At 57.8% G+C, this 26,416-nt stretch overlaps 1 protein-coding gene across 1 annotated transcript in view; it reads left to right on the forward strand.

Annotated features, from left to right (window-relative positions):
* Gramd4 (GRAM domain containing 4) overlaps positions 1-25,067 on the forward strand; it is an 87,396-nt gene extending 62,329 nt beyond the window's left edge. The window contains exons 4-19 of the mRNA XM_045153181.1: positions 2,877-2,997; positions 7,881-7,954; positions 9,774-9,906; positions 10,505-10,530; positions 10,962-11,053; positions 12,575-12,666; positions 13,739-13,787; positions 14,676-14,747; positions 15,123-15,166; positions 15,233-15,342; positions 17,825-17,979; positions 20,283-20,427; positions 21,197-21,290; positions 21,959-22,043; positions 23,069-23,137; positions 23,491-25,067. Coding sequence (XP_045009116.1) covers positions 2,877-2,997; positions 7,881-7,954; positions 9,774-9,906; positions 10,505-10,530; positions 10,962-11,053; positions 12,575-12,666; positions 13,739-13,787; positions 14,676-14,747; positions 15,123-15,166; positions 15,233-15,342; positions 17,825-17,979; positions 20,283-20,427; positions 21,197-21,290; positions 21,959-22,043; positions 23,069-23,137; positions 23,491-23,595 — 1,466 coding nt within the window. The 3' untranslated portion in view covers positions 23,596-25,067. The remainder of the gene's footprint in view (positions 1-2,876; positions 2,998-7,880; positions 7,955-9,773; positions 9,907-10,504; positions 10,531-10,961; positions 11,054-12,574; positions 12,667-13,738; positions 13,788-14,675; positions 14,748-15,122; positions 15,167-15,232; positions 15,343-17,824; positions 17,980-20,282; positions 20,428-21,196; positions 21,291-21,958; positions 22,044-23,068; positions 23,138-23,490) is intronic.
* The last annotated feature ends 1,349 nt before the right edge of the window (positions 25,068-26,416 follow it).

Genomic DNA, 26,416 nt, shown 5'->3' on the forward strand with positions numbered 1-26,416 from the left:
AGACAGGCTGATCTGCTGGGTTGGCCAGGCAGGTGTGGGCCTGCCGTGGGGGGTGTGGCTGAGCCTGTGGGTGGCTGGGGGTGGGGTGGGCTGTCACTGCAGAGGCAGAGGGTGGATGGAGCCGGTCTAGATGGTTAAGGCTCTCTGGGCCATGCGGGGCTGAAGGGCTCGTCTCAGGGGAGGCTGACAGGTCATGGGTCCACCTCCCTGCTCACCCCGTGTGTGTAGACTGAGTCCCTGGTGTGTGTCAAGCTGTGGGAGGGGCTGGGTGGCGGAGGACTGGGCCTGAGGAGATGTCCTTGGCGGTGTGGATGTGTGTTGTGGGGTGACAGCGAAGTACCCGTCTCAGTTGGCCAGGGCTAGGGGCAGACAGCCCTCATACCCGGGATTAGCGCGGGATGGGTGGGGACCCCAATGGGGTAGGGGCTCATGAAATGACCCCAAAACTAAGGCTGCTCCCCTAATGCCCAGGGTCCCCTGCTTCCTACACTTGGACCTCCTGGCCAGTCAAGTATGAGCAACAGTTGCCACTGGCATTATTCTTAGCACCTTGAGTCCCCAGGGGCAGTGTCCCCAGCCTGAGTGACATTTAGGAGCCCAGCAGTGCTGAATGGTGGGGGTCCTTGCGGAATCCCCCCTTTGCTTCCCCCCTAGCGGTGTCCCCTCCCAGCCTGGGCTCAGCTTACCTTGCTGCAGGCCGCGCTTCGGCAGCGCTTGCCGGATTGTCCCCACCAGCTGTCCCTTGTCCTGGAACCCTGCTGGGCTCTGGATCTGGAGTAGGTGGGCTGGGTCTGCCCCCTGGAGCCTGCGGGGGTTGTGGACAGGAAGTGAGAAGCCTGGGGAGGGAGGTGGACATAGGGAGGCCATGGTTGCTGCATCCTTCTCTGGGGCCCTGCGGTCTCTGAACCCTACTCAGCACCTGGACTGTGGCCTCCTCCCGACGTCATTACCAGGCCGTGACTGCCCCCCCCCAAGCCCCGTGCTTGCTGTGTTCCTGAAGACGGCTGGCGGGCGGTGGGCCGGGGCATGTCCTGAGGTCTGCTGTGCCCTGGCACTTGCTGAAGTCCCCCTTGCTGTGTGCCCTCCTGCCCATGAGCTCCAGCTGCAGAGAGCCTGGGGAAGCCCAGCACAGCCACCGGGACCCAGGTGGCGTGGAGCCGTTCCCTACAGAGCTGTGCTGGCCACCGTCGTTGGTGAGGTGCTGTAGGTGAGGTGCTGGGTCTCAGGGCTTCCTTGGTGTGGAAGCATTCTGAGGAGTCCCCCCTACAGAGCCCCCGCCCCCACCCCCACACTGAAGCTTCTGCTGTTGTCCTTGGCTCCCGGTCTGGGGTCTGGGCTGCAAGCTATAAGCAGGCCGTTGACGCCCATGCTGACCACCCAGACCGAGGCCCTTGGATTGCCTCACTGACTTGCAGCCCCCACTTCATCCTGGCTCCCTCAGGGTCCATCTGCCGAGCGGGGGAGCAGCTTTCCAGGATAGCCGACTTCTTCTCTGACCCCAGCTCACCCCTGTTTACTGCCTTCCCCAGAAAGACCCGTCAACCCCTTGCTGCCGAGCCGCCCTTGCTGCTTCTAGAGGTCTGTTTTCTGTCTGCCTCCCACCTATGGCTTGAGACTCCCAGGGCAGGGGCTGAAGCTGTCACTGTAGGCTCCCTCCTGGCCGAGCCTTGGGTAGTCTGCGGGGTCCACAGTGAGCTGAGCTGGCACAAGTGGCATGCTCAGGGCTTGGGCAGTCTGCGGGGTCCACAGTGAGCTGAGCTGGCACAAGCGGCATGCTCAGGGCTTGGGTCTCCTGCTACCAGAGGTCCCCCCAGCTAGTGCCAACCGCACTGGGATCACTGATCCTGAGTGCAAAGGAAGGGCGCTGCCAAGGTCCCCCTTCTCTTTCGGAGGGAGAGCTGGAGGGACAAGCTCCGTCGCTGTGGGCTGTAGCATGAGTGAGTCCCCACATTCTACTTCAGAAACAAAGAGGGTGATTTGGAAACGATCTTGGCTTTGCGTCTGGGCATCTGAGGCTCGTTGCCATCACTCTTCTCACTCCTGCGTCCGCCAACCTCCAAGCTTCTACGCCTTGTTCTCTTTGAACTCCGCCCCGGCCCCGCGCTCCTCCGCAGCTGTTTGCTACCGCAACCTTGGTTTCATCCAGAGCTTGACGTTGGCCTCTCCTTGGGGCTTCCCAGGCAGCCCCCACTTGCCTCCCAGATCCTGAATTCTTCTCTGCGTTGCAGTGGCTTGAGTGCTGGCTCACCCTACCAGCCAGGCCCTGTGCTCTGCTGCTGGTACCTTCTAGAAGCGTGCCTGGCACAGAAGGGTGACATTGATGTAGGTGGGCCCTGAGTGCCCGCCGGTGTCCTGTGTGTCATGATGGCTTGATGACATGGCTTGTGTGGTTCTACTTATATCATTACCAGTCATAGCAAAGAACTCCTCCTCGCCATGGCTTCGTCCTGGTCATTCTGTGACTGTGTAAAGTCCCCAGTCAGGAGCTCCTTCCCTGCCCTGTGATGTGCAGTCCCTTTCCACAACATTGGAGCTGAAGCTGGGCCTCTGAGTCTGTGCCTGTATATTCCTACGACTTCTCAGAGTCCTGTGAACAGTGACCGATGAGACAAACTGCAGGAAATGATGTAAAAAAATAAAAGGCAGGGTTCCTTCCCACAGTGTGTGCCCCAGAGGAGAGGCCACAAAACTGTCGTCACCCTCACCTGTGGCGGACAGGAGCCAGGGCACAGCCTCCATGTGAGCACTCTGCAAACTTGAGGACGGGCGCTTGGATCCTCTACTGGGCAGGAACCAGCCTAGTTCTGAGATGCTTGTTTTGCCTTGGCATCTCCAAGTCTGAGGGGCAGTGGGTCACCTGGCTGTTCTCTCCACAGAGGAGGAGCTCCGGAAGTTGCGAGAAGAAACGAACTCGGAGATGCTGCGGCAGGAGCTGGAACGGGAGCGGCAGCGGAGGGCGGAGCTGGAGCAGAAGGTGCACGAGGTGCTGAGGGCCAGGTGAGGCCTGTGTGTTGCTGTGACATCATTCCTGAAGCTGGTTCTTACAAAGAAAAGAAGGTTGTTTAGCTCACCGTTCTGGAGGTTCAGGGACCCAGGGCTGGCATTGGTTCAGCTCTGCTGAGGAGTCATGGCATATGACATCATGGTGGGAGAGTGTTTGGGGTTGTAGTAATTACCTTCTCATTGCTGGGAAAAAAGACCCAACCAAAAAGAAGCAGCTTACGGAAGGAAAGGGCTTATTTCCAGCCTGCAGTTTTGAGTGGATGTTTCGTCACGGCAGGAGCAGACAGCCGGGCATCACATGTGCACATCAGCAGGGGGAAGTAGAGAGGGTGAGCCCAGGGCAGCAAGCAGGGCTGGGCTGCCACACCCCAACGTCCACCCGCAGCAACACGCCTCCTCTAGCAAGGCTGAGCCTCCCAAAGGCTCCTCCAGCTGGCGATGGAGTGTGAGGCTTGATTACAGACACATGAGGCCACGAGGCCATTTTACATTCCAAACAGCACAGGAAGAGAGATTAATCACATCATGCCAGGAAGCCAGAGAGGCTGGGTGAGGCAGGCATATTTCACAACTCCAAGTTGTGAAACTCCAAGTTGACAGGGTTCCAGAAAACTACAATAATCCCCTCTGAAGGCTGCCCCTTCCCAAGGACCTCCTTCTAACCCCCACCTCTTCACCTCTTAAAGGTTCCCCACCTCCAACCACACTGAGGACCAGACCTCTAACGCATGAGCCTGTGGGGGACAAACCGCAGCACATACCTCTCCTCAGTGGGAAAGATATCGATCCCTGAGTTGGCCATGGCTCCGTGGGTGGTAGTCTCCACCAGCCCCCAGGGCACCAGAGCATCAGAGCAGCATTGCCCTTAGTCCTGGAAGTGTTTCAAGTGGGTGTGGTACTGGCGTCACTCTGGCTTCCCAGATTCAAGTCCTGCTTGAGCCTGTCCAAGCTGCGGTATTGGAAAGTGGCCCTCTGGGAGAGGGGAGCCCGGCCTGGGTTCCGGGTGCCACCTGGCTTGGACACAGCTGTGATGAGGTGGTCTGGTTGGACCAAGAGGTAAATGGGGAGGGTGCAAAGACCCCAGAACTACCTCAAGCCCTTGTCTAGAAGATTCTCCCTGAGCTCTGGGTCCTGTCCCAACCCCAGTGCCTAGCCCCAGGGGGCTGGGTGGGCCTTGTGGGACCTTCCAGGACCCCGATGCCCTGCCTTGCCTATGGTTTCCCATGCTGACTCTTTTCCCAAGGGCTGCTGCAGTCCACATTCAGGTCCTGAGGCCCACTCAGAGGCCTCACTCCTCTGTGGCCCTAAGTCCAGGTCCTAAACTCCTGGCCGCCACAGCAGTCCTCCTGTGTGCTGTGATCAAGAGCTGCCCACCAAGATCATACTCTCATCCTTGAGGGGCCTCTGCCCGGGTGACAGTGCCATCCCAGGTCAAGCAGGGGATGCTTGAAAGGGACATTGGATAAGGGCTCCGAGCAGGGTTGAGCTGCTCTTGGTTACCTGAGGCTTCCTTCCTCAACCATCTCCCCACCTACTTACATGAGCTGTGGCTGTCAATGGAGCAGTGTCACAAGTTACAAAACCAGTATGCTCCCTGTCCTGACAAACCTTAGAGCTCTGGTCACACTGCCACCAGGAGGATGAGACTGGGGGCCCAGGCCAGGTCCTCCAGACCCCAGCTTCCCCACCTCAGCCTCTCCCACATACACCCTCACTACAAGCCTCTGTCCATGGCTTGGCTCTGCTTTGCCCGAGTGAACAGCTCTCAGTAGTTTGGGGCATACTTTTCCACTTCTGGGCCACCCTACACAGACATGGCTCCTCCATGGAGGGCAGTTAGGTTTTCCTTGTTAGGATTTTGCCACTTCAGCACGAGCCAAGCTGATGGGAATCCTCACAGCTCAGTCCTGGATGACAGGAGTCCTCACAGCTCAGTCCTGGTTGATGGGAGCACTCACAGCTCAGTCCTGGATGACGGGAGCACTCACAGCTCAGTCCTGGATGACGGGAGCACTCACAGCTCAGTCCTGGACGACGGGAGCACTCACAGCTCAGTCCTGGACGAAAGGAGCCTCACAGCTCAGTCCTGGACGACGGGAGCACTCACAGCCCAGTTCTGGAGGACAGGAGCCTTCACATCTCAGTCCTGGACAAAAGGAGCCTCACAGCTCAGTCCTGGACGATGGGAGCCCTCACAGATCAGTCCTGAACGACGGGAGCCTCACAGCTCAGTCCTGGACGATGGGAGCACTCACAGCTCAGTCCTGGATGACGGGAGCACTCACAGCTCAGTCCTGGACTACAGTAGCACTCACAGCTCAGTCCTGGAGGACAGGAGCCCTCACAGCTCATTTCTGGACGACGGGAGCACTCACAGCTCAGTCTTGGACAACGGGAGTCTCACAGCTCAGTCCTGGACGACGGGAGCCTCACAGCTCAGTCTTGGACGACGGGAGCCTCACAGCTCAGTCTTGGACAATGGGAGTCTCACAGCTCAGTCTTGGACGATGGGAGTCTCACAGCTCAGTCCTGGACGACGGGAGCACTCACAGCTCAGTCCTGGATGACGGGAGCACTCACAGCTCAGTCCTGGATGACGGGAGCCTCACAGCTCAGTCCTGGACGACGGGAGCACTCACAGCTCAGTCCTGGAGGACGGGAGCCTTCACAGCTCAGTCTTGGATGAAAGGAGCACTCCCAGCTCAGTCCTGGACAATGGGAGCACTTACAGCTCACTCCTGGATGACAGGATCCTCTGGAGTCATGTGCAGCGACTTTGCAGGTCTTTACCCATAGTAGCAGTTCTGAGAAGCTGGGTCTCTGTCCAGCATTCCTGGCCAAGCCTCTCAGGCTTCCTAGCAGCTAGTAGACGGCCCTATCTCAGCAGCTGGTTCAGCCTGGCCTCTTTGCTCTCTTCCAGGGAGGTGCTCCTTGTGGGGCCTGTTTGAGGAGGACACCACCTTGCTATTCAGCTAGCGCCCTCTCCATACCACCACCTGGAGCAGAAGCTTCGGCGCGTGCTCCCTCCTGGGTTGAACTATGAGAATATAGAAATTTGGAGGTTACGTTACATTTGCTAGTACATGGAGTTGCAGCCAGAAACCTTGTCTGTTGCCGAAGACCCAGGGGCAAGACGGGCTTCCAGGTGCTTGACTAGGTGTGAGGGGCATCTTTACTCCCCTGCCAGGTGCAGCACCCCCAAGATGGTCCACCCCCACTTCCCAGAGCTGCCTAGCCAGCTTCCCGTGGGTGCTGTGCGCCCCCTAGTGGTGGTGGGCGGAAGGCTCCTCCTGCTCTAGCCCCAGTGCCAGCTTCTTTTCTGGCCCACCCCATCCCGTTCTGGGGGCTAGCCCTCCTTTTTTTTTTTCTACCAGCGCCTGATGGTATTGAGCTGAGCAAGTTCTGGGTCCAATGTGAGGGGGGGAAGGAGCGGCATACGCATGTAAGAGACATCCAGATTGTGCAAATTAGAAAGTGGAAATTGAGGGTCTGAAGAACACATTTCCAAAAGAAATGTGGTCACAGTACCCTAAAGTAGCTCTGTTGATCATTGAACCTTAATGGGTTTTGAAGAATCCCCACTGTGGTGGTGAATCTTAATTGTCAGCCTGAGTGGGTCTGGAATTTCCGGGAAGACAAATCTCTGGCCATGTCTGTGAGGGAATTTCTAGATTGGGTTCAGTGCGGAGGGGAGATCCAACCTAACTGGGTAGCACCTGTGTGTTCTGGGATGGAGCTCCTATTCCCGGCCAAGCCGCCTCTTGCCAGGACCTCCATGCGTGGACAAGGGCTTGGGTAGCCCACAGGTCTCAGGTAGGTGTGTGTGTGGGTCCCAGTGCCCTCCTCCATGGCCATGGCTCCCATCTGAGGACACCCCTCCGCCACTCAGTGCCTCTCCCAGCCATTGTTCATTAAGGCTGTACCCCTTGCTTTCACCAGCCGTGCCTGACCTGTCCCGAATGGCAAATCCAGTCATCCTCCGAAGCCGCATGCCCCTGCACAATGTGGGAATTCAGGTCGTAGCAACAGGTCACAAGTGGTTCATGGTGCTATCGGGGTGCGGTCACGTGACGTGAACAGAGCAGAAACGGGCCCCTCCTTGTTTCTAGAGGTGAGGGGGGCACATGCTGAGGGCTCCCGGCTCTGAAGGAGCCTCCTCAACACCCCCACCTGGAACCTGCAGTCCCTGTGAGATGGGCTGTCTGCTGCAGGAGCAGCTGCAGCGTGCCTGTGACCCAGCCGGTTCAGGTGAGGGGACCAAATCTCCTGACACTCCGGTGGAAGGTGCAGCTGATCAGAGAACCAGGACACAGGTGTCACCGAGGGTTGTGGCCCAGGCGGCTGCTGAGGTCTAGCTTCCTTCGCCACGGAGCCAAAAGTCAGGGATGGTCAGAACCCGTCGTGACAGATGGACCAGGAGTCGGCAGCGGGCCGGGGCCTGCTAAGTGCTGTGTGGCTGTGTTTTAGGCCTGGGGACAGAAGCTGGACAGGTGGCTGGCATGGCATAGATGGGAGCCTGCACAGTGATAGAAGTGTTACCACCTGCGCCCTCTTATGATACTGGCTAACCAGGTGTGCTGGAGCGTAGCACGAGGGCATGAGGGGAAGAAAGTAGTCTGGTGGCCACTGGCTTTGCAGGCTTAAGGATGAAGAAGAAGTTTCATTAAAGTAACAGGTGAGGGCTGCCTGGCCACGAGTCGCAGCTTGCTTGCCTGCTGGAGAACAGAAGGTCGCCCTGGGGGAGCACAGCCTCATGGCGGCTGGGCACCCCTCTTAAGCCTCCATAGGACTCTGAAGTGAGTCCCCCCCCCCCCCGTGTGCCTCAGCAGGTGTTCGTTTCCCCTCACAAACTCGTCTCTCCTCTTTTTCCTTTTAAGATCGGAGGAGCAGCCAGCACAGCCACAACTGCCACCCAAAGGGCAGAGCCAGGCCACCAATGGCACAGGCTCAGGTAAGCTCCATGGAAGGCTTGCTCTGCTCCCTCCGCCAGGCCACTTTCATGCGGGGATCTCCTCCCATCAGAACTGGGTTAGTGCCTCTCACTGCCAGTCAGTGAGTCGTCTTACAGACTCAAGCGACTCCGCAAAACGTGGCCTCATTTTCTCATACCAGCGTGATGAGTTGTCTGTCCTGGCCCGCTGATGCGAGTCCGGTTCCTCTGCTTTGACAGAGTAACAGAATGCTTACATCAGGGGGACACAGCTTCATGGTTACTGAAAAGACCAGAGGCTGGGGTAGGAAGATCGTTGTGAGTTCGAGGCCAGCCTGGAACTATGAAATGAGTTCCAAGTCAGCCTGGGCTAGAGTGAGACTGAGCCGTAAAACAACACCGACAGCAGGAAGTTGTCCTTCAGAGCAGGGAGACCCCTTCTCCATTGGGCTTTGTAGACCTTGGCGTGCTCCCTCAGAGGCAGTGTCCCTCCAGCAGGCCAACCGTTCAGAAGGCTTCCTGTCTGCGGTGGAGTGCCTGGAGGGAACCAGGTCTTAGGCCATTGGCTTTAGGCCATCTGCCATTAGGAGGAGGCCTGTGAGGGCTGGTCTCCTAAGGTGTCCCATTCCAAGTCTCACTGCCCACACCAAAAAGGGGAGATGGGACATCTGGATTGTGACCCAGGAGGTGGTCAGATGTACAGGGTGAGGTGGCCCTGAGTCACCTTTTAAGGTAGGGAGGATATGGTGGGGGACCACACTTGGAGCTGCCACACCCAGAGCAAGTGATGGGGTGACACAAGTTGGTCCACACCACCTCACTTTCTATGTTTTTAAATGGTTGAAAAACTCAAAGGAAGATTATTTCTCAACAAAGAAACCTTCCATGAGTCTGAAACGTCCATTGTTAGAGGGGACACAGCTCTGCCAGTCCCCTGCCTGTCCCTAGGACTGCTCTTATCTCTTGGACAAGCTGTTTACCCACATGGACCCACCTGAAAGCCTTGGTGGGCTATGGTGGGCTATAATGGCGCAGAGAAGCTCCTAGGGTCCACCACACCCTGTCCTTCTTGAAGGCTCAGCTTTCTCCATGCCCAAACCTCAGTCCTTTGTGGCCAGTCGCCTTGGGTTTGTCGGCCATTGTCTGCCCACCCTGTCCCACAACACGTGTACATGTTTATGGCCCAGTGGGTGTTTGGTGACCACCTGCCTGCCAGTCCCATGCTCTCAAATTATGGCAGGTCAGTGGCCCCTGCAGGCGACCCCGCAGCCTGCTCCTTGAGGAGGTCGGCAGCCTGTGGCTCTCCCTGGTCTTCTGTCATGGGGGCTGTTTTCTGTGGTCTTAGCTATCCGTACAGAGAGTGAATCAGATGCAGTAAGCCTTCATAAGTGTGCTGGGTTTCTGGGCCCTGCACCCTGTCAACCCCTCTTACCCCATGAATGCCCTGGCTGGTCCTCAAGATATGCAGGGCTTGGGTAATGAACCCACCCAACCACTTCCAGACCCATCAGAGGTAGAGAGGGAGGGACAGCCACAGTGGCCAAGGCGGCTACTGGAGAAGTGGGGGCTGCACATTGCCAGGAGACAAGCACATAGTGGCTCTAGCCTGCGTTTCTTGGTTTGCACCTAATGCCTGCAGAGAGCTGGGCCCATCAAGTGTGGACCCCCCTTTATGCCCGGCTCCACAGTGAGGCCCCTGCCTCCCTGAGCATTCCCTGTGTCCCCACTAAGCTTGGTGCTCGCTGTGAAGCTCCATGGCTGCCCCAGGCCTTGAGACCAGCCTCAGAAGGGGATTGTGAACCCTGGGTGCCTCTTCCTTGCCTCTGCCTGCTCCTCACAGAGCGCCGCAGCCAGGGGTTGTCCTCCCGGGTGCAGAAGTGGTTCCACGAGACGTTTGGGGAGTATGTGGAGGACTTCCGCTTCCAGCCCGAGGAGAACACCGTGGAAACGGAGGAGCCCCTCAGTGCCCGCAGGTAGGTGCCTCCTTATACTAACCGGGGGCTGTGCACCCGCGCCCAGCCCTATCATAAGGCTTCAGATGGCCGGCCAACATTGATATCCTGAAAAATGTGACCGTCACAAGCTCCTTGAGGCCCCCTGTGTCCATGTGACTGGGGCACCTGTCTGGAGAGGACCCCGGGGAGTGACAAATGCCATATGGGGAACGTGTGTACAGAACTTAGTGTCCGCTGCCTAGGGGCTTCCTCATGGAGGGATCGCTGCTGCTCCTGCCTGGTCACAGTGGCTCCCCTTCCAGGCACTGTTGTAGGCCCTGGGAACAAGACTTGCCAGGCCCCCACTCTTGAGGGAGCTGTAACAGACTGAAGTGCCAGTTACCCCACCTTTGTAACTCAGGAGCAACAGCAAGGGCGCCTGGCTCACCTGGGCTCCGTGTCACTAGGGCACTGGTTCACCTGAGCTCTGTGTCGCTCACATGGCGACTCCAGACACTTGAGGGTCCTGGGCACCTGGACCCTTCCTTGCTGCCTGTGTACCAGTATGTGTGGGCCAAGGAACACACACAGCTGGCCAGTGAGTTCGAACTCAGTGTCATCCCTCTCCCTCTCTCAGGTTAACGGAAAACATGAGGAGACTGAGTAAGTACCATGGAGCTTGGTGTGCGCGGGGGGTGGGGGGGGGGGGCGTCTGCCTCTATGGCCCTGAGATAAACAGAACTTTTCTTCAGAGAGGCATTTAAGGGTGATTTCTGCCCCATGATCCTTGAGAAAAAGACTTGTGGAAGTGTGCCTGAAGCCCGCTATATTCAGGGCCGAGGAAGGGCGGAGTCCACTCTGGCTGATTCAGCACTTGGAGTGAAAAATAACACATTTCCCAGTACACCACGTGTCCCAGGGAGGGTGAAAGGCACTCGTCCCTGTCTCCATCCTTCCCTGTTCCCCTGCGCACCCGTGGGCCTGGCCAGGGCAGGTACTTCTCCCCACGGAGAAGAGTACCCGCAGCGGACGGGGCTCTGCTGGGCGGGTCTTACTTCAGGCTGGCTGACTGCTGTGGTCTGCTCTGTCCCCAGAACGTGGTGCCAAGCCTGTCACGAACTTTGTGAAGAACCTCTCTGCCTTATCTGACTGGTACTCCATCTACACCTCTGCCATCGCCTTCACCGTGAGTGCTTCCCACGGGCTAAGCAGGGGGCCTGCGCTGGGTTTACCCATGCAGACCTCCCATGACGGGTGGAGCAAATCCCAGGCAGCTCTTTCCTGAGCCCTGGATGAGGCCTGTCTCAGTTTCTTCATCTGTAATATGGGTGTGCAGAGCGGTCCCAAGATCAGATCAGAGGCAGGTATGGCCTAGGGCTGGCCCCTGGCCCCTGGATGGCATGTGGACACTATTGTCCCTTCAGAGTGTATCCTTCATGGCAGCATCCTCAGGAAGTGCTTCTGGGAGTGCTCCATGTTTGGTGTGTTCAGTCTCGCAGGGAGTGGACAGTGACTATGAGGCATTTGCTCCTCTGTGATTTGGAGCCTCGCCACAGAGGTCCTGGTGCTGAGAAGAGAGCCTTCTGATAAGTGCAGTCTCAAAGGGCTGTAGCTGCCTGCCCACCTGCCTGGGTCTCCAAGCCAGGGGTGACCACAGCCTGAGCACTTTCCAGAGTGCCCATAGATACTGCTTTTCTAATGAGCAGGCTCGTCTAGGATGGTTAGTGAGCTGACCTCAGCCTAGGAGATTCCTGAGGACACCCTGGTCCTGGGCCAGACCCTCTGGTGCTTTCTTGTTGCCTACCAGGGGTACGTCCCATACAGATAAAGCTATAGGGAAGTATGCCACCCTGCGTGGGTCCTGAGGTCCCCTTCTCTTGCCTTCTTCACAATGTCCTCCTGCGAGAGGCTTCCCTGCTTAGTGTCTACATTGTCCTCTCTCACCTGCATCTTACTGCTGAGAGACAGGCCGTCAGTTCAGGCCACCTTGCAGGCCACATCTCTCTCCTGTGAGCATCATTCCAGGCCCAGAGCTCTGTGGCAGCAGTGCCCCTACAGCTCCTCAGCAGCTGGGCCGGGTCCAGGCGGGAAGGCCACGCCAGGGACGGACACAGAACGCAGACAGGTCCATGTTGCTGGGATGAACATCTGGACCCGGCACTTTAGGGGAGGAAGGGATTTCTTCCAGCTTACATATCTGGGGAAGCGCCACCACTGGCAGAAAAAAACTGCTTCCCTCCATAGATCCAAGGAAAGAAAGAGAGGGAGAGGGGGAGAGAGAGAGAGACCACCACCAGCCAGTGACGCAAAAAGGAGCAAGCACAAAACTGGCAGCAAGAGGGACCCGAGCTCAAGCCTCTCCACACCAGGACCTGCCCCAGCGGTGCCCCTCTAGCCAGGAGGCTGGCGACCAAATACCAAGTTCAATAAGACACCTGAGTCTATGGGGGACATACATTTAAATACCACAAAATCCCTCCCCCGTGAGGGTCACCTTCCTCTCCAGATCCCCACGCACACAGGACAGCTCCCTGAATGGCTTCCCTCTTAACCGCAGAGAAACCCTCTTGGCTTCCCCGTCCTCTGGCAGCCTGTGGGGCTATAGGCACCGTCCCCTGCTACGGGCCACCGTGCCGGTGGGAGGTGGGTGGCGCGCTGCTTGTTCTCGACCAGCAGTCGGGCGGCCTCACCTGTCCCTCTCCCGCAGGTGTACATGAATGCTGTGTGGCACGGCTGGGCCGTCCCCATGTTCCTGTTTCTAGCAATCTTGAGGTTGTCCCTCAATTACCTCATTGCCAGGTAGGTGAGCTGGGCTGTGGTGCCTGCCTTCTTGACAACTGTGAAACGTGCCTCACACCGCGATGTGCCACGCGCTGGCATTTGGGGATGGTCCTCTGAAAGGTCTGCAGACACCCAAGCAGGATTGCTACCTTCCTGTTTGCCAGGGCCAGCAGGGAGTGGCTCCGAACGCCACAGCAGGTCTCCCCCAATAGCCATGGACATCTGCTGTCTCACCACCCCTTCTTCCTCCCCACGGTGCTATGTGTCTGTGAGGAAAACCTGGGGGTGGGGAGGTGAAGTCACAGGTTCTGCACCCCACGAGTTTCTTGATGGTTGTTGTTGTGAGAAGAAAGTGCTGAGCAGGGTCTGGGATTTGGAGTGAGCGTGAACAGCTTGCACACTCACACGTGCCTGGCAGGGGCTTCATGCCGGCATTAACGCGGCTGGCACGGAGACCCTCCCCCTCTGCCCTCGCTGAGCACCCCTCCTAGGAAGGGCACACCTGCGTGAACCCCGTCTGCACTTCGGGGTTAGGCTCTACCTGTGCTTATGTGCACGAGCCCCACATTTGTCCCCTGTCTGGAGGCAGAGCCCTGGTTCCAGATTCCTTCCCAGCCCTGCTGAGGAGGCGCCCCGGCCTCCAGCCTTTTGCGTCCTCTCCTGTGCCCGTCTCAGTCGGTTCATCTGCAGATGGGTTTTGTGGCAAAGAAACTGCTGGCAGGGGTGACAAGGTCCCCTTCAGTCTCTGGTTCTCGATAGCCGCCATTCCCTTAGTAGCAGAGCTGTGTGTTCATAAAGCCAGACGATGGGCAGGAGAAGCTCGGGCAGGGGAGCGGGCGTCCAGCAGACCACAGTCTTGGCTCCTTCCTGCTGCCTTCACTGACCGCTGTTGACTGTGCACTCCCCAAGTTGGGGCCCTGCCGGCGACTGGCAGGGCCCTGCAGACAGTGGCAAGGGGCTTTCAGGAGCCTCCTTCTCCCCCTGTGTGGCCAGCACTGGCGGGCAGTGGGCCTCGCCCCAGGCTGCAAACCACAACCCCGACGCTTGCTGGTGACACTGTTTTCAGGTTGCGGTGGCTTCTGTTTTCCAGGGGCTGGAGGATTCAGTGGAGCATCGTGCCCGAGGTATCCGAGCCCATGGTGAGCACTGAGTGCAAACTGTCCCTTTCTGTCTACCAATCGGGCCTCCTACCTGGGAACACATGTGGGCACCTCAGATGACTGTCCTGTCTGGCTGCGGAGGTATAGAGGACAGTCAGCCCAGCCCTGAACCCTGAAGGTCCACCCAATAGGACCCCTCTACTAGGCCAAGCTTGTCTGCACAGAAGTGGATGGCCCTGCCTACCTACCCTGGCTGGCCCTTCCCAGCCGGGATTGACGTGGAGGCAGCAAGGGGTCTGATGTAGTCCCCACAGACCCCCCCCACCCCCGGGTGGGGAGGTGAACAAGAAGCAGGCAGTCTTAGGCTCTGAAACCCGTATCTGGCTCCCTCCTGGTTGTAAATCACGTTTTACCAGTACTCAGTCATGCTGTTCGTATAAACTAGTCTGGGTGTCTCAGACCAGCGGGGCAGCGGGAGCGGCTGCATGTGGCACACACAGAGATGAGGAGGCCCCAGAGGAGGCGGGCCTACGTCTGCCTGGGACCCAGGAGGCCCTTGGGAGGTTCCTTCTGAAGGCACGTGGAGTCACCTGAACTCGGCCAGGCCTGAGCTCCGATCCCCCTGCCTGTCAGGGAGTGGCATGGCAGTGCTAACATGATGCACCACTGCAGAGAGCTGGGAGAAGGGATTGGGGCCTCTGCCACGGGGGGCTGCCCAGCCCACCCACCCTCAGGGGCTGGGGCCGGAAAGCATAGCACGAGGGAGGTTGTGCCGTGAGCCCAGCACGTGTCAGCCTTGCGCCCAGCCCTTGATTGCAGAGGACAGCAACCCAGAGTCCCGTGGGCTGGGAGTCCTCACCCAGTTTTGTTGGTAATTTTCTGAACGGTTAAATGTCAGTGGAGACTCTCTTTCCCCTGTGACTGAAGGAACCTCCAAAGGAAGACCTGACGGTGTCTGAGAAGTTCCAGCTGGTGCTGGATGTCGCCCAGAAAGCACAGGTACCGCTGCCGGGCTCACCCCGTGCCGGGTAAGGGGGAGGAGCACCCCAAAGCCCGAGGCCTCAATGTCTGCCGCTGGCTGGCCTGGGGCCCCACCATGCCCATTCTTTGACAGTTATTCCCAACTCTGCTGAGGCTGAACCTCTTTATATTCTCCACCCTGTATGGAGGGAGCCCCTCACAGCCAGGGCTGGGCACCCCTGAGTTAGAGCTGGTCTGCCCCACCACCGCCTCTGATGCCTGCGATAGAACTCCGGAGCTCTGTTGGTCACGGGGCCATGAGTCCCCCACCTTGTCAGACCCACAGACCTCTGGGCACCTGTGTGACTGGCAGGCCTCGGGCCTCTGATCATCCCAGCTTTCTTCTCCACACAGAATCTCTTTGGCAAAATGGCCGACATCCTGGAAAAGATCAAGAAGTAAGTGGTCAGTGTCCCAGCGAGGGTGGTGTGCGCTGCCCAGCCTGACTCCCGTCTCCCCTCCAGCTTGTTCATGTGGGTGCAGCCCGAGGTCACCCAGAAGCTGTACTTCGCGCTGTGGGCAGCGTTCCTGGCCTCCTGCTTCTTCCCCTACCGCCTGGTGGGGCTCTCTGTGGGTAAGGAACGCGTCCTCCTTCCGCCACGGGTGACACGTGGACCCGTGGAGGGTCGCACGGGGAAAAGAGACAGGTCAGAGTGGCTGCCCAGCATCTGTGTGCCTCGAAGGGTGAGGCTGGGCCTTACACAGGCACTGGCAACCCTGCCCCCTCTTCATGTCAAAAAACAAAGCAAGCAAACAAACTAACAAACAAAAAAGCCAGGAGATGGCAGTGGTCCTGCTGATCCTCCTTCAGACTTCGACATTTGCCTTTCGGTGTTCTAAGAGAGGGTCTCACTGTGCAGCCCTGCCTTTGAACTCAAAATCCTCCTACCTCAGCCTCCTGAGTGCTGGGAGCTATCCTGAGTTACTGGTCAGCAGGAGGAAAAGTCCATGGAAATGCAGTGCTGGGCCCTGGGGCAGCAGTGTCCTGGGGCAGCTCGCCTGCCGGAGCTCTGAGGGTGGCCTACCTACCCTGGTGGCGGGTGTGTCCTTTCCGTAGCTCCTGGTGGACACACATGTTCTGTCTACGCAGTGTAGTCTCGAGCTAGTTCCCCTCTCATCCCAGCACTTTGTGTACCCTTGACAGTCTGGGGTGTTTGTGAGCCTCCGCACCCAGGCAGAACGGATGAGGTCTGACCTGGGAGAGGGCTGGGCTGGGTTAGAGCAAACTTAGTTTGGTGGGGGGCTGTGGCCTGCTCACTGGGCTTGGCCTAGGAAGGAGTGAGCAGTGGGGCCAGGTGTCTTGGTGGCTAGGACCCTTTTGGAAGGCAGGGGGACCCGTAAGCAAATAGATGGGAAGGGGGAGGAGGGAGTTGGAATACGGGGGGCTCTCCCTGACGTGCCAGGTGGGCGATGGTGCCCAGGGACAAGTAGGGGTGGGGTGTGAGAGTCATCTGAGCGTGGAGTGAGACGTGGAGGCCGGGGTCTCGGTGCACAGGACGCAGCCCACCCGGGCACCTCCGGGAGGGAGGGAGGGAGGGGGGCTCTCTGCCCCAGAGCGCCTGGGCTACAGCGGTGCAGGGCTCGGAGCAATTGGGCCTGGGAGGGGTGGGAGATGGGCAGGAGGGAGCCTGGGTGGTCTGGCAGAGGGGGTAACAGGAAGGCAGAGGCCTCAGCGGTGTGCTGTGTGTTCTCTGGGGAGCTGGGAGGGTCATGTCTGTGGGGGACATCTGGCTGCTAGTGGGTCCCAGCGGCTGAGAGTTGAGCTTGGGGTGTCCAAAATAGAGAAGTCTTTGACATCCCAGGTGAGAGATGGATTGGATCCCTGCCCAGTATGGCCCCATTCAGACCTGGAAGGTTCTGAGAGGCTACCACAGGCGAAGGCCATGTCTGGAGGCTGCCCAGACGCAACAACCCGCTGGACACTCAGCTCCCCTTCCCGCAAGAAGCGTCCTCATCCCTCATCCCTCCTGTCCCAGACCGCGCAGCCCTGGTCCTCCCGGCCCTGGTGCCAGCACAAGGCCACCGGCGTGAGCAGCTAGTGAAGGGGGTGGCCACACCACCCAGAAGCCTCACAATCTGGGTGCTTTACCCACCCCGGGGCCCACAGCTTCCTGCCGGGTCCTCAGTCGCTTTTGATCAGGAAAACCAGGGCTGGCAGACAGTGGACTTGGGGAAAATGGCAAAAGCGGATACCAGTATACTCTCCTTGGTGGGTTCCTGATCTCCCCCTGAGACCGAAGCCAGCGGGAGAGCATCTGGCCAGGGGAGGAGCGTGTGGCCTTGAGAACTGCCTGCCCAGCCCAGCCACCGAAGGGCCAGGAGAGTGCTTCCTGTGTCACCCTCAGGGTAGCCATGCTTTTCTCACGGTCCTTTCTGCTTTCTAAGACATGTTTATATATTTTTAAAATTATTTATTTATTTATTTATTTTGAAGTAGGGTCTCACTCTAGCCCAGGCTGACCTGGAATTCACTGTGTAGTCTCAGGGTGGCCTCAAACTCACAGAGATCCTCCTACCTCTGCCTCCTGAGTGCTGGGATTAAAGGCATGCACCACCATGCCTGGCTCTTAAAAAATATTTTTATTTATTTATTTGAGAGACGGAGAGAGGCAGGGAGATAATGGGCACACCAGGGCCTGCAGCTACTGCAAACAAACTCCAGAAGCATGTGCCACTGGTTTAGGTGATTCCTGGGGAATCAAACCTGGGTCTTTTGGCTTTGCAGACAAGGGCCTTAACTGCTAAGCCATCTCTGCAATCCATGCTATATTTTGGTCTGAGCTCCCTCAGAGTGGGAGGTAATGATATACCTTACCCAGGAAGCTTCCTCTGCCCTGTGCTGCCAAGTCAGGGCTTCTGCCCAGGGGTGGGCGTGGTGATCTCCATTGGCACCAGCCTCCCTCCGAGTGTGTGGTTCTGCAGCAGGACCAGGGCCTCACACTGCCCTTTCTGGAGCTCTGAGGGTCTCTAGTGAGGCAGGCACCAGCCATCATCCTGAATGGCTGGCTCGGGCGCAGGACTCTGCATTGACTGGGTCCCTGCTACTCCCTCCCCAGGTCTCTATGCGGGCATCAAGTTCTTTCTCATTGATTTCATCTTCAAACGCTGCCCACGACTGCGAGCCAAGTACGACACACCCTACATCATCTGGCAGAACCTCCCCACGGACCCCCAGCTCAAGGAGCGTGCCGGCGCTACCGCACCACGCAGGGTGAGTCTCCTGTCCCTGCTCGGGAGGGCACAAGGGGAGCCACAGACCTGGTGGACAAGACCACAGGGGCCTGGTTTGCCTCGGCGTATGTGGAAGCTGGTATTTTTCAGGTCTTACCTTTGAGACAACAGAAAGCATTGTTAGGGCTTCCCTGTCACCAGCTCTCCTGCATATGTTGGTGCCGGCAGCCCTGAGGGGATTAGGCCAATAAGCTCTCCTAGGGTCATAGGTGTGGAGGGGAGGGCCCAGGCAGGGCTCTGGGGTGGGTGTCTAGGATGGCTTCCTTGAGGTCACATTGAAGGATAGTCACCGTGTTAGTGTCCTCTAAAGGAAGGGTGCCCTAGTGACTAGTTGCTACTGCTTTAAAAAATATATATTTATTTGAGAGAGAGAGAGAGGCAGATAGATAGTGTGTGTAGGGCTGGAGAGATGGCTTGGTGGTTAAGCGCTTGCCTGTGAAGCCTAAGGACCCTGGTTCGAGGCTCGATTTCCCCAGAACCTACGTTAGCCAGATGCACAAGGGGGGCACGTGTCTGGAGTTTGTTTGCAGTGGCTGGAGGCCCTGGTACACCCATTCTCCCTCTTTCTCTGCCTTTTTCTCTCTCTGTCTATCTGTCGCTCTCAAATAAATGAATAAAAATAAAATAAAATAAAAAGATAGTGTGTGTAGGCATGCCAGGGCCTCCAGTCACTGCAAATAAACTCCAGATACATACACCACCTTGTGCTTCTGGCTTATGTTATATGGGTACTGGGGAATCAAACCTGGGACCTCAGGCTTTGCCAGCACGTGCCTTAACCACTAAGCAATCTCTCCAGCCCCTGATACCGCTTTTTTTAAATGAGTGATGTTTGACTTGGGTCACGTTCTCAAGTTCCAAAATGACAAAGCTTGTTGAGGACCTGAGCTCAGCCACAGGGTGGGCCAGCTCAGCACAGAGCCTGCAGCTTGTCTGGTTCCCCAGGTAAATGTTGCTTAGGAACTAAAGCCAGATAGCCTGGCCTTTTGGAACCAGATAAAGGCCCATCTTGGACCTGGAGTGGCTGGAACAGGGTCTCTGCTAGGGTTCAAGACTGCTTACCACTGGCTACACAAGAGAGAAAAAGGAGCAAGTAGACCAGAGCATCCTGGGGAAGAGTATATCCTTGATGTCCCACAGATCCATGGAGTCTACCTTGGTCATGTCCGCAGATCCAGGGAGAATACCCCGCTCATGTCCGCAGATCCAGGGAGACTACCCCGCTCATGTCCGCAGATCCAGGGAGACTACCCCTCCTCATGTCCGCAGATCCAGGGAGACTACCCCGCTCATGTCCACAGATCCAGGGAGACTACCCCGCTCATGTCCGCAGATCCAGGGAGACTACCCCGCTCATGTCCGCAGATCCAGGGAGACTACCCCGCTCATGTCCGCAGATCCAGGGAGACTACCCCGCTCATGTCCGCAGATCCAGGGAGACTACCCCGCTCATGTCCGCAGATCCAGGGAGACTACCCCGCTCATGTCCGCAGATCCAGGGAGACTACCCCGCTCATGTCCGCAGATCCAGGGAGACTACCCCGCTCATGTCCGCAGATCCAGGGAGTCTACCCAACCTCATGTCCGCAGATCCAGGGAGACTACCCCACTTATGTCCAGAGATTCAGGGAGTCTACCCCGCTCATGTCCACAGATCCAAGGAGTGTACCCCACTCATGTCCCACAGGCTCATGTATCTGTACTAAGCAGTGCTCAGCCCTGTGTGCTTACCACTTCATGTCACATACACCCCCTTTTTCTTCTGTGATGGTCACATATTGTCTGTTGTCTCCTTGCTGGCCAGCTGTCAGGGCATGACAAGGTATGGTGTCTGTGTGGAAGCCCCCCCTGGACCTGCTGTGACCTGATGCTGTGCCATTGCTGTGTTGTGACTCACTTTCTAGGGTTGTTGTAGGTGGCCAGTTGACTTCTGCAATGTCAATCTTAACTGCTTCAGCACAAATCCCATGGTGGACATGGGCTTAGGCTTGGTGTACCTAAGGCTCTGTGTTCTGGAGTGCAGGTGTGGGAAAGGAAAGTTGCAGGGTATCTCGGAGGAGGAGGTCCCCTGCCAGTCCGGGTGGTGAATGGGACTCCTACAGAACAGGGCCAGCACTGGAAGGGCCTAGGGGAGTTGCATGGGCATTTGCAGGAGGGAGAGACTAGGATCTCTCCAGCCTGAGCTTGCAGCTAGCACAGGCAGAGAAGCCTGTGCGATTCCCACCACAGCGTGCCCAGCTGCCTCGGCCCGGACCTGACAGTACTGTGTATTGTTGTTGGCAGCTGCAGACGGCGTCAGCACGGAGCTATGTCTCCAGTGCACCTGCTGGCCTAAGTAAGGACGAAGATGCTGGTCGCTTCCACAGTACCAAGAAGGGCAACTTCCACGAAATCTTTAACTTGACTGAAAATGAGCGTCCCTTGGCAGGTGTGCATGTGATCAGTCTGTGACACAGCCAATCATGGACCAGATGGGGTCAGGGAAGGGTCTTCGCCCGTGCAAGAGGGGTGACCTCACTCAGGACAGGCTGACAGGTCCACATCTGCTTCCTGAAGGAGGCAGTGTAAGAGTTGGGGTTTCGGGTTGTCCCAGGCAGCAGGAAGTCATGTCCGTGCCCCAGAGAAGCATAGACTGTGGGTCTGCTTGGAGGGGGTGTTGTTAGAGCCCAATATTAGCATCGGGGTGCAGAGTGTGAGCCTGAAGCTGTCCCCTCCCCCAGGCGTGTCCTGCAACTTTGGCTTGTGTATGTACAAACCAGTGAGCCAAGTCTCCAGGCAGCCTTCCAGAAAGGTGCGCCAGTAAGCGCCCTGAGCTGCAGACACTCAAGCTTGGCCAGCTCCCTCCAGAACCCTCCTCCTGCCTTGTCTTAGCAAGGAAAAAGCTGCCCAAGGCTCTGCGGGCTGCAGCTTGATTCATTTTGCCCATTGTGAGAAGGTGGTGAGAGGTGCCACCTCCCTCCTGGCAGCCTCCCCTCCTCATGGTGGGCCTTGTGTCGGTGGTCCTGGGAGGTCCTGTGTCAGGCGAGCACTGCCACCCAGCCACCCCCGCCCGCACTCACCCTGAAGTCCAGCCGGGCCTTTCCTGATGGCTGCTGGGGGGTGTGGGTGCATCTTTGACAAGTCAGCACCAACAGGCACTGACATCGGGTCAAGGTCTTTGCAACCGGGAGAAATTTCAGTCCCATTTTCTCTATCAGTGTGTGAGAATGGCTGGCGTTGCTGTCTGATAAACCGAGACCGGAAGATGCCCACCGACTACATCAGGAATGGGGTTCTGTACGTGACAGAAAAGTGAGTGAGGCCGTGGGTGTGAGCGTGACTGTGGTGGGGAAGTGGAGGAGGGTCCTCCCAGGCTCTGGGCTGGCACCAGTCCAGAGAGCAGGCTTTCTAGAACTGCTACCCAGCCTCCTTTCTCTATTCTGCCCAGTTGCCTGCTCTCCCTGACCACATGTGTAGACCAGCATTGTCCTCTCTCTGGTTGATGGGTGCTGTCTCATCCCGGGTGCTAAGATTGTACTGAGGGGAAGGGGCGGAGCCTCCTGGGATGGGTTGTGCCTTATGCCCTATGACCCTGCTATCTGTCTGGGTCAGCCACCTGGAGATACACTGACTTTTCTCCACTACATGGGGCCACACAGCATTTGTCCCTCCCATCCCCCAGTCCCGGTATGGGAGGTGGGGACACCTGTCCTCCCCTCCTGAGCTCCCTCTGACCTGCACTGATGTGTTGCCACAGGAGCTGGCCCAGAATAGCCTGACTAAGCCATAAGATTTCTTGCTGGGAGAGAAAGTTCTAGACTGAGCACAGAGCAGGGTGTTCAGGTGTTTCCAGGTGCTGAGCGTGGTGTGCCACAGAGCATCCCTGGAGCTGTGGAGGTGGTGGTGGCGGAGGACCCCACTCGTCAGAAGCCTCTCCGGCTGGGTGCTATCTCACGCCTGTGCGTGCCTTCCCTGTCTAGTTACCTGTGCTTTGAAAGCTCCAAGTCTGGCTCATCCAAGAGGAACAAAGTGATCAAGCTGGTGGACATCACAGACATCCAGAAGGTGGGTCTGCTCCCCTGCCATCACAAATGGGTCTTTACTAGGTGTGTGTCCGGGGCTGGAGAGGCACTGTCTACAGACTTGTACAGCTGCTGCCCCCCGCGAGCCTCCATGCAGAGCCCTGTCAGCCGCCTGCAGAGCAGCTGTGTACCTCAGGCCATCCCGGCTCAGCCTCAGCCCTCCCACAGCCCTGAGTCGACGCCTGTGCTGCCTACGCTCCGCACCGTGAATGCAGGAAAGGGGACTGTGGTGTCCCCCGCCCCACTGTGCGTCTTCAAGACAGGGCCTGAGAAATTCAACTGTAACACCTTCCACCTCTTTTGCTGAGTCCTTACTCCAAGAAAAGCTGGGCTGTTGCTGCAAGTGCTAGCTTGAAAGTGGGCATAGAGATGTGTGTCCACGGAGTGTGGCTTCTTAGCCAGCTTTCCTTGGATGGGTCAGCATAGGAAGGCAGTGCCCTGAGAGGCCTGTTCTCTGGGAACCACGAGACATGCTCAGCTGGGCGCGTGGGGCCTCCCTGCCCCCCCCCCACCTGATTCCAAGTAGTCTAGGCTCAGGGGCTCCAGGCAGCCTGGCTGTGGGTGGCCCCAGAAGTCTCTGGGGCAGAGTCTGTCCCTCTGTTGCTTTGTCAGGCACACCAGCCCTGGGCTGTGTGGTCACCCCCTGTCCAGAGAACGTGTACATTCAGGCAACTAAAAGGACACAGGCAGGGCCGAGGCCCTCCCAGGCTCTCCTTGGGGTTGGCCTTGCTGACAGGGCTGTTCCTGGAACGAAGCCCCGGGAGTAAGGCCTGCACTTTCTTCCTGCACTGCCTTCTGGCTTCTGGCATCCTGCAGGCTATTGGCCAGCAGGGCTACACTGTGCGTGCCATTGACAGGTCTTTCACCTCTTATGGCTGGGATGTCCTAGACCCCTTTGGGTCTTGCTGCCTATGTATTTGGCAGAGGAAAATGCATTTGGAGGGCTGGCTGGCTATAACCTTGTCCCTGGGAGACACCTGTGGTGATAACCATGCCATTGTCTTTCAGTACAAGGTCCTGTCTGTCCTCCCAGGCTCAGGCATGGGGATTGCTGTGTCCACACCGTCCACCCAGAAAGTAAGTGCCAGGCAATGACCTCCCAGGGATCACCAGGGTTCAGTTCTTGGCCCTCTGAGAGTTTGGTTTCAGTTTGGGCAGCGACGGCCTCTTTGTCGGTAAGGGAACGTGCTTCCTGAAGTGAATTGAGGGCCAGTGGGCTCAGCCTGGGTGTGGGCCATGGAGTCACTGGACAGACAGGGGTGAGGCCCAGGAAGCAGTATTTGCAGGCCGGCTCTCTGCCTCGTGCAGGCTGGTGCCCTCTGGGTGGGAGGGACTTCTGGTCTTCTGTCACGGATGCTCTAGCCTGGGTGGGGTGTTTCCATCCGGGCCCCAGCCAGGCTCATCACCCCCACCCCGTTTCCTCTCCCCAGCCGCTGGTGTTCGGCGCCATGGTGCATAGAGACGAGGCCTTCGAGACCATTGTCAGTCAGCACGTGAAAATCACATCAGCATCAGCCTCTGGTGGTGACAGCTAGTAGTGATGCCAGGGTGTCACTGGAATCTTTCTAACCATTGGGGAGTGGAGCAGAAGAGATGTCCTCGTGATCGTTTGCAATAATTCCCCTGACGATGGTTTGTTATGTTGGCCTGTGTACTGCAAGCCCCTTCACTGAAGGGCTGGGACCCCCAAAGATGGTGCCGGGCTTGCCCCATCTGGGTGTGAGGCACCTTAGTGGTCACCTGTGGACATGGGCGGGCAGAGGGTCTTCAGGGCCTCTCTGAAGGACAGCAGGACACTTGCCCCCAGGCCCTGCTAAGCACAGCTCTGTTCTGCATTGCAGCCTGGGCACAGACCGAGCTCCTGCCCCTGTCACCCCTGTGTCTCCCATGGCCTGTGACTCTGCTCTGGATACAGAGGCTTTCCCCGTCAGAGCCACGGCTGGGAGTGCTGGGGCGCTCTCGGCTGGGCTGGCGAGGAGTGTTGGCCCCTTCCAACAACCGAGAAATGGCCAGTCCTCTCACTTGGCCCTCAGGGAGCCCCTCCCTCAATGTTTGCCCACTATGGGGGCCGTGAGGCTATGGGTAGGGCTTCTCAGGGCCGGGCATGTTTGGGGCACCTCCCTCTTGCCACCCTTGGTATCTGGGCCAGGTCCCACTGGCCCATTTTTGGCCTGACATGCTAGCCACAGGTGTGTGGTGGGCACCCAGTCCAGGGGTATGGAATGGCACGTAGGTAAAAGCACATCTTCTTAACACTTCGCTCTTTGGAAAGGCCCAGGAGGGCCATGGGGAGGCTTTCAGGGTGTGTGAGCGTTGGTCATTCTCAGACAGGGTTCCTGGCAGTCTGGCATTCAGCCTTCAGGCCACAGCCACTCTGCAGTGGGGAGGGTCAGGCAGCTGGCGCGAAAGCCCGATTCAGACGCCGTGCCTGAGGGGCCACCGGGGAGATGTGGGAAGGTCCGGGGCAGCTGTGAACAGAGCCCAGAGGTTGGGGGCCTGGCTGCCCTGCACCCCTGATGTCTGACAGTATTCCCTCTTCCTGCATGCCCTGCAAGGGTCAAGCTGGCCACACCGGCCACTGCCCCAGGGAAGCCCTCGCTGCTGGACGAGCACTGCCCAGGAGGCAGCGCTCCCGTGGGCCAGGGCCGGGATGTCTCACTGGACGGTCTGTTCCAGAATGTCTCCATGTGGTGTCTGACCGCACAGCACCCCGGCAGTCGAGTCCTGGGACAGATCTAGGCCTCTGGAGGTGTGGCCACCTCCTGCCTGCCCAGCTTTGGGGTGGGTTACTCTGGTTCCTTCAGCTTGTCCTGAGTCCTTCAGGGGTCATTGAGATTGTTGTTTTTTGAAGAAACAGAAGATTATATTTTTTACAGAGAGCAAGCTGTTTTTCTTATTTTTGTATCATTTTTCAGATGTAATTTTTACCTTTGCTCCTACCCTCATTTGCTGGTGTGGGTGTGAGGCCCAGTGGCTTGGGCTCATGACGCCCCTTTCATGGGGCCGCAGGGCCACACACCGGGGTGGGGTGGGACGGGGCGGGGCGGGGCGGGGCGGGGCATACCAACCAGCCAGATCAAGCACACATCACACCCTGGGCAGCGAAGGCCGTGCAGTGACATGGACACGGCCATTGGAGGCTCTGTATGAGGAGGCAGAGCCTCCTCCCAGGGCTGTGACTGGGCCTCTCATGTGCTTGTGTTCCCAAGTGCGTGGGGCCGAGCAAGGGGACACCTAGGACCTGGGACGCCCTAGGGATGGCTACAAGGCTGATGCCCATCAGTGATGGCCAAAGCATCATGGTCCCTGGCAGCACCCAGGGGTGGTACGTGGGGCCCAGGTCAGTGAGTGCCACTTCATAGGCACTCGAGGGTGCTGTCCCAGGCGTGCTGGGGGAGGAGCAGGCTTCTGCCGCAGAGTGGTTTAGTTTGAGTCCCTTCCACGGGAAAGGGAGATGAAGACTGACCACGGGCCGGGGAGGTAAAGGGCGGCCCCAGGTGACGCAGCTGCCCAGACGCAGCTCCTTGGATAAAGCCCGAGCGACAGGCTGGCCAGGGCCTGTGCGTGTCCTAGGCTCCTTGTCAGAGGACTGGGGTTCTCACTGCGCGTGTGACTGGGCACATATTTGATTTCTGTGACTAATCACTGAACTAGAATGAATGTTAACTTTCATACGTCCGAAGCCTCAGTCTATTCGGGTCTGTATATAATCGTTACGGGTGTTAACTTTTGTTCTACAAAAGGATCGTACTCTATGAAGAATTGATGAAAAACAATCCTGTCACATTTTTTTAAGGAAACCTTGTTTAAATAAAAAGTCTTGTATAAATTATAATTTTTATTTAAATAAACCTCAAATGCTCTATGCTAAAGCTCATGGCCCGTGTGTTCTTGGCTAGATGCATGTCCTTCCTGGGTAACTGAAGGCTCTTGAGTGGGGTGCTGTGCCCGTGGGTACTGGTAGGGACCAGCTCAGCTGGGCTGTGTTAGAAATTTGGGAGCAAGAGGCAGGCCCTGGGCCCCAGAGAGTGAAGGAGGACGGTACTGGGCAGGGTGGGGAGTCTGGACGACCAAGCAGTGTTGGGCTGTAGGGCGGGTCCTGGCCCCACTGACCTGTGGTGACTCCCTGGCAACTCCAGGTGTTGATGCTGCACCCAGGACACAAGAACACAGCCAGCTTCTAAACCTCCTGGAGTTAAACATAAGCCTGTGGGGGCACACCGATGGTGCCTAGCCCTGTGTCCCAGCTCACACAGCCCCCCAGGAGGCAGAAGCTGCCCAGACCCCATGAGCACATCTGGACATTTGCCCATTCCATCTATCAACCCACATCTTTCTTCCATCCATCCATCTACT

This window comes from Jaculus jaculus, chromosome 6, assembly GCF_020740685.1.
Source record: "Jaculus jaculus isolate mJacJac1 chromosome 6, mJacJac1.mat.Y.cur, whole genome shotgun sequence".
NCBI lineage: Eukaryota > Metazoa > Chordata > Mammalia > Rodentia > Dipodidae > Jaculus > Jaculus jaculus.